Source organism: Dipteris shenzhenensis, chromosome 24 (genome assembly GCF_047967505.1).
Source record: "Dipteris shenzhenensis isolate YYH24624 ecotype China chromosome 24, Dip_SZ_1.0, whole genome shotgun sequence".
In the NCBI taxonomy this organism is placed as follows: domain Eukaryota; kingdom Viridiplantae; phylum Streptophyta; class Polypodiopsida; order Gleicheniales; family Dipteridaceae; genus Dipteris; species Dipteris shenzhenensis.
This window is the reverse complement of record NC_141619.1, coordinates 14,985,442-14,992,589: the sequence shown is the minus strand read 5'-3', so window position 1 is coordinate 14,992,589 and position 7,148 is coordinate 14,985,442. Positions and strand designations below refer to the sequence as shown.

Below are 7,148 nucleotides of genomic sequence, written 5' to 3'. Positions count from 1 at the left end.
GCACGTTATAATAATAAACGTCTTGTGGAAAACTCGTAACCAGATCAAGTTTGATAATGTTTACTTCCCATCATCCTTGCTATGTGACCTTCCCAGTGAGGTATTATTAGTTTTAAAGTATATCCACAAGAAGTTTTTTAGTGAGCTTGCTGTTGAAAAGGCTTTTTCCAATGTCTAAACACTCATGTATTTATCTTTTTTAAATTAATATAATAACTCCTTTTTGGCTGGAAATTTTTATTATACAATTTTACACAATCCTACTCAGCTTTTACACATTTTTACAGTTTCCGTGTAAATTTCCCATCGCTCTCATGTTTTTCCATTATGGATAAATTTCCCATCGCTCTCATGTTTTTCCATTATGGATCGTAGGTAGTGTCCATGGTCTCAGGTTTAATTGGGTGTCTACGAATTATTAAATAATTAAACCGTTATTAATCACATAAAACTAATGCAAGCCTCGAGCGCGATCATAGTTGACATCAAAGCGTGTTACATCATCGGTTTCGCACCAGCTGTGAGGCCAAACAGGCTGGAATCTGAAAAACGGAGTTGGACCATCCCTACGAAATTGGAGATACCTTCATCGACGATATATCCCTTTCGCCAACCATTTTAGAGCTTGTTTCAGATCTCCTGAAGGTTAGAACTTAGACGTCGCAGACCAACAACGATTATAAGAACATCGTTTCAATCGTTCACAAGCAGTCGACGACAGCTCGATTATCCATGGAGATGTAGTAATAAGCTTCTACTGATTATGTCCATGGACGACACGACGCCGCAAGCATAGATAACGACAGGGAATAATGACTGCTCAGATTCAGAAGTCACGTAACTACAATTAAACAAATCAGTTTACACGTTCATGCCGCTACTTGACACTATCTCGTGTGCACATTAGCGGATAATCGTCCAACGTGGAAAAAGACAAGCCATTACTTACGTCCCTCTTTGAGAAGAGGGACCAACGCGTTAAATTTCAATCCACGAACTGGGCAGCATACAATATACTTGTGAATGTAGTAAGAATGACTTACAGAAGGATTATACAGATCTAAATTACATGTGTCCTTAATTACTATCGGAGCTCAGAAGATACTGAGCACACATGATACAACCATATTCAAAAAAAGAGATCTTGCAGCCAAAAACAATGTGCTGCTGATGATCACACAAACTTCACGTAGTGAAGCCAAGTCTAGACCTTTTAACAACTGGTTGCAAGAAATCGAGGAGTGCACAAGTTCCACACTTTGGGCACTTCGGGTCGGTTCGAGAGAGCATAACGAACATCAGGCACTTGGCACAGCCGACGGTTATCATTGAGGGTGCAACGTCAGAGACGACACTTTCGACCTCGGAGACCTTGCCTATGCGGCGGTCTCTAGTCTCACCAGGCGCATCAAACTCTTGAAAACTGATGACAGACGGAGAGGTGGAGGAAGAAGACGAGGTTGTTGACATACACCCATTAGGAGATGTTTGAAATCCCTCTCGATCGGTGAGCCAAGCTTGCTCGGGAACAGGAATGGGATTGGCCGCCAGAGAATGATCTTCAGCAGGGAAGTTCAAGTCAACAGATAAGCTGAGACCCAAGTCTAGACGTCTATCGCTTGCTGCAGAGTTTGCTAAAGTTGACGCCGCACACTTTCCTACAGAGCTCTGCGTCTTCAAGCTAATATCGTCGGCAATTTTAACAGCAGAAGCTTCAGAAGTCAGCTCGGACGCGCAAGGTGATGGAGGCGAATTCAGATCAGCTAAGAGAGGCTTCCTTGGGTCACGACGATCAGCAACCACAGGCTTCCTCGGATCCCCATAAGTGCTAGCGCCCGTATTACGGTTGAGATAGAAGATGCTTCCAGTCTGCAGAAAAAAATCAAAACGTGAAGATTAGAAACCTCTACAATCCGCCATTACGTTCAATGAGATCAACCGCTGCGCTCAATGAGTAATCTGCTAAGCGAAGACCGCAGAAAATCGATATTAGCGAACTAGCTCACCTTCAGATCAAGACACTTTTCCCATCCGGATGGAAGTGGAGCCTCTAAATCCAGTTCTAGGGACTCGAGCGGCTGCGGGGAGGGCGATCCACCGAGCAAATCCAGGGTGGGTCTACTGCGTTCAACATGGCCCAACATGAGCTGTAGCATGAGATGACTGTCGTCGTCCCAACGACGCTTTCTGAGAGCAGTCTGGGACGAGGGGGGCTGTTGAGGAGACGAGTTCCAGCCAACATCGAAGGAGGCAGCCATGGATGATGCTCTCAAGAGAGTGAGGATAACAAGCCAAAGCAGAGGAGAAGGTATATTTGAATATCGATTGATGCGAGGAGAGTGCTGCAAAAGCAAAGCTAATGGTGTAAGGGAGAGTGCACTGTGGGGGATTAAACGGAGATGAAGGAAGAAGAATTAGAACGTTGACGAGGCAGAAGCCAGGCAGGCATGGGGGGACATTGAATGGCGAGCATTTAAGGTGGGGGGTGACGGGTGCGGAGACCATTCATTCGAGCCTTTAAAGCATGCTGAGAAGAAGGCAGCAGCAGAGAGAGACTCTACCTAGATATAGCGTGTAGCACAACAAAGACTCAACACTCATCCAAGGAAACAAGGTTTAGCTAGACACTGACTTTCAATAGGTCAATTGGCCTAGGTTTACCTCGCCACCAGGTGCCTATGATTTCAACTGCAGCCAAGGGTAACCTAGCCAAAGGCAAGTTTCCCAAACTCTCATGCCCAAGTGCTTGGACAACGGGGAAGCCGTTCAAAATTCCAACAATGAGAAGTTCGCCTCGAATTCACACATGGGCCAAGAACCGTAAAATTGCACCTTGCCTTAAGACCTCATCCAAGCTGTTAGGCAGATTGCAAAAATAAAAACCATGGGACTCAAAGTAGGGATCCATCCACCATCTCTAGTGGACCTTACCGCTAAGCCATTCGTTGATTTAGAGTAAACGCTATAAATTATATCTTTGTGCATCCGCCTCTGTGTGAATGTACCAAGCCAAACGAGCTATTTTCAAGCTAGACATGGGACGTAGACCTTCTTCGTCCGGGTGCCTCTTTCTGAATCTAGTCAAATTCGTGCTAGATCCACCTCACATGGCCTCCCCACACATCCCATTAGGGCTCTCCTAGCACCACTAGCAGCAACGTTTGTAGGCCCCATGGTGGTTGTCCTAGTGCTAATGCATCCAACTTCTTAGCTCATTAGCACCAACTTCTTAGCTCTGTAAAGCCAGCCTAGCAACTTTGCTTGAGGGTCTCCTAGGAAGATTGTGAAGTGCGTCATGATTCAGTTTTGGTATATACAGTGCAATTCGTATGTCATGATATAGTGCAAATCATGAAGATGCTGAGCTTGTTTCTAAATTTTTGGAAGACCTTTCGTAAGGATGTCACACTATAGTGTTGGATGGAAAAGAGTGACCAATTTCAGACAACAGTTGTCGCAACCCTTGTCAAGTCTTGTGCTCATGATGACGACAATGTCAAGTCTCATGCAATCAAGTTGCCTTCATCATGACTTAAGGTGTCAATAATAAAAGGAAATAAATAGACTATGATCAATATGTACCTGCTTGGATCGATCCAAAGTGTTGCCCTCCAAATCCAATATTTTTTTTGTAGCCGTATGCTCAACCTTCCTGTGTGAATTATGGCAATTGTCATGATTCCGATCTATAGTGTACACATAGGTATCAATAACCATTGATAGAGCATGATAGATTCAGTAACCATATACTTATGTGTGTTTGTTTCCTTGAACCGTGAATATAAACATGGAATAATATAAGCATATAAGCTCATCGAGTGCTATGAGGAAGGAAAGCTTGTGCTAGTTGGGCACATCTAACACAATCTTGACTAGCTGATATGAAAAGGGTAGCATTAAGCTTGTGCTAGTTAGGTGCAGCTGCATAATCACATTTGAAACCATATAATATAAAGACATATAATCTTGGCCCCATGACTGAATAGCAAAAGTGGGTTAGCAATGCCATGGCCATGATCCAAAGTGGATTAGCAATTGTGAAGAGGCTCATAAGAAATAGCTAATAATATGCTCTCAATAACATAGAAGATATCATTGTATCAAGCCTTTATGGTCTCTGCCCATAATTTTACAAATGCTTTTGCGACCTTTGAAGGATGAATTCTATCATTTGCAAGGATGGAAAGCAAAATGTGCTCAAAATGTCAAAGAAGGGACAACTTAGAGACTATGTGCATTAAGATACTAAAAACCATCTCCTAAAACCATGAAAGGTTTATAGTGGGACATTGCAAACCTCTCATAGTAGTGAATAGTTAGCATAAAAGATTATGTGAAAGCTTGCATCACTCCCAGTGTCAAGTTATTGTTCCTAATTTGACAAGCCATAATCTAAATTTGAGTTTGTAGAAGAAATTGTAAAGGCGAGAATTTTTTGTTCAATGATATTGAAATATATTAAGATAGGAATAGTTTGAGGCATCACACCTATTACGTTGAGCCTAGATTTCAATATGTCTTACAATAGAATCTATTAGCACTACATTATACTCAAAACTGATGACAAATGGGACAAATTTATGCAAATTGATTAGTCCCATTTTTTATAATGTGAATGGATGCTAATGTAGTTGTTCAATGATATAATTCAAGGTATGGCCATACATGTTGATGTCATGGCTCTAGTATTAGGAAAGTTGGACCTCAGTTAGATACATCATGCATTCAATGGATATTATTGAATCCCTACTTACACATTGGTCTTATATTCATTTCAAAGCTTGATTTTTATGACTTTGTCAATTAAAAGACCCTTCTTTTTGTGTATTTGTCGCGAATTATGAATAAAGCCTAGGGGATTAACTTGAATGAAAGGAACCCTTCCATAAGTATTTTCAAACCTCAAAGAGACCTCAAATTTCCCTTGTAGATGGCGTGCCCCTATGGAGGACATTCCCTTTTTGTATATAACACATATAGTATGAAATTTGTGAACCTCTTTGTACCCTACTAGGAAAACCCACTGTCCTTATATGCATGTGGTCGATAAGAAATCAAATAGGGTTAATTGGGTGAGTGTTTAGGAGAGCTTTAGGCATTTGAACAAGAGTAGTAAATTTTTATTAAACAAAGACTCATGCATTATTTGATGAAACTTCAAAATAAAACAAAGTATCACAGCAAAATGATACTCGAGATTTAATGCAAATCGGGTGACCATTAAACTTTTACTTAAAATAGAAAACATTATGTATTCAATCTTCATAACTTTAAGAAAACCCAGTTGCACATTTTGGAAAAAAACCAAGGAAGCTTCTCATGGGAAGATCACTAATGTAATGATCTCTCTTGATTGGAATTTCAATTCATAAGGCCAATGGGAGTCAAATCTAAAAGTAAGGTCCAAAATATCTTTGAATAAAGCACTTACCAAAAAATGGGGCTTGGGCGAGGCACTAGTGCTTGTGACCAGCCTATCAGTATTTGTTTCATTGAAATAACCATAAAGAGGAAGATAGGAAAGTGGGTGGGGGTCAATAAGACCAGTAAGGTCATAATCTAATTCCCAATTAATATGTTGGGCTCAAACATACGCATGGTTAGAGGGTCAAACATTATTTACATCAAAATGGAGTGAAAGAAACATATTATTGGGATATGTAGGGGAGGTGCTATCCTGTTTGATAGTGTTTGGTGGAACATGATTCCTCTTTATTCAACTCTCTATTTGTGAGAATGACATTAGAAGAGCTCATAAGCTCCACAACAAAGAGATGGTCCGCTAGGGTGACTTGTGGGATTTGATTACATTTAGTTGCTTTACTTTCAATGAACTCATTAATAAACCATATTCAAGCTCAAGGATCGAAGTATACTAAAAAAACTTCATAGAGTCAATTAGAGAGATCGAGTCAACAAAGTAGTACACCAACATGAAATACCACTTTGTTTTAATGCTAAACTTTTCAATTGACATTTACAACTCTCTATGTCTACTCCTATCCCATTCCATATTCAGAAAATACACATTTATAGCATTAACAAGGCATCACTGTCTCCTCAAACCTCTCCTAAATTAGCTCCTAGATTCATGCTCAATCACACCCACCAACGTCACACCTCTTAGCTTATATCATACTTATCCACCATATCATGTGTCACTTTTCTTAATACATGCATCCACTTTTTAGTCCTTTGTTACATTGCATTGAACTTTGCATTTCATTGGCCATCTCTTGGCTCTTTTGAATGTTACCATTTACACCCCCCTTTGCAATTGTCCATGTATTCAAAAATAACTTCAATTGGGATAGATTACAAAGATAATTCAATTAGAGATTATATATATATATATATATATACGCACACATGGAGAATCACTTGTCCTATAGAAAATGAAGGATGTATAACTATTTGCAAGCAAGAGCATGGAAAATGATTCGCATGGGACTCTGAGTGATAGTTAGAACTATAAAGTGAAGAAAAACCAATCACAAATGTGAATTCTACATAGTTGAAAGAGAAGGTGTAGATGCATCTTTTTTGTTAATATAATCATTGCACTGAAGAGTTGCCCAACCAAAATAAGGAAAGCAATAGCCATGTCTTTGAAAACCACAAGGTCTTATTATGTATTGCACTTTTTTGATATTTTTTTTGCCATGTGTGCTACATCAATAATGTGAGTTAATCACTCAAATCCCTCAAGTATCCTTAAGAGACCCACCAAGTCCAATCATTTAGACTTTACCTCTCTTTTTTGTGACCATACAAGGTTCATAAATATGGGCAAGGGACCATCTTCAATGAACTTCATACTATGTTTTGTTTCCACACACCCACGAGGGCAATGAAGTATAGTAAAGCCCAACAATAATGCTAGTTATATGTAATAAAGCTTCCCAAAATAAAGGACATGACCCTTTGAAGCAATGGCATGATTGCTTTTTATAAGGAGGCACCTTCTACAGTGATGCATATGATGTGGGGAGACAAGAAACTTAGTGGGCTTTCCATAGCACCCCACCAAATTGGCATATGCTCCATTTCTATCACTAGTGATGCCATGGCCAGCTTGGACATGGCTCTAGGAGAAATATGACGAGGCTGAGGGGGGTAGTGAGGAGTGCGTAGGTGCTATCTTGTGT

General features: G+C 40.2%; 1 protein-coding gene across 1 annotated transcript; it reads right to left on the bottom strand.

The window, feature by feature from the left end:
* Positions 1 to 1,079: 1,079 nt before the first annotated feature.
* On the bottom strand, positions 1,080 to 2,350 carry LOC147886262 (uncharacterized). The gene is made up of 2 exons (XM_087395878.1): positions 2,007 to 2,350; positions 1,080 to 1,869 (listed from the first exon to the last, which is right to left on the bottom strand). The coding sequence occupies exons 1-2, from the start codon at positions 2,256 to 2,258 to the stop codon at positions 1,186 to 1,188; spliced, it is 936 nt and encodes a 311-aa protein (XP_087252004.1). The 5' UTR covers positions 2,259 to 2,350; the 3' UTR covers positions 1,080 to 1,185.
* Between the last annotated feature and the right edge of the window lie 4,798 nt (positions 2,351 to 7,148).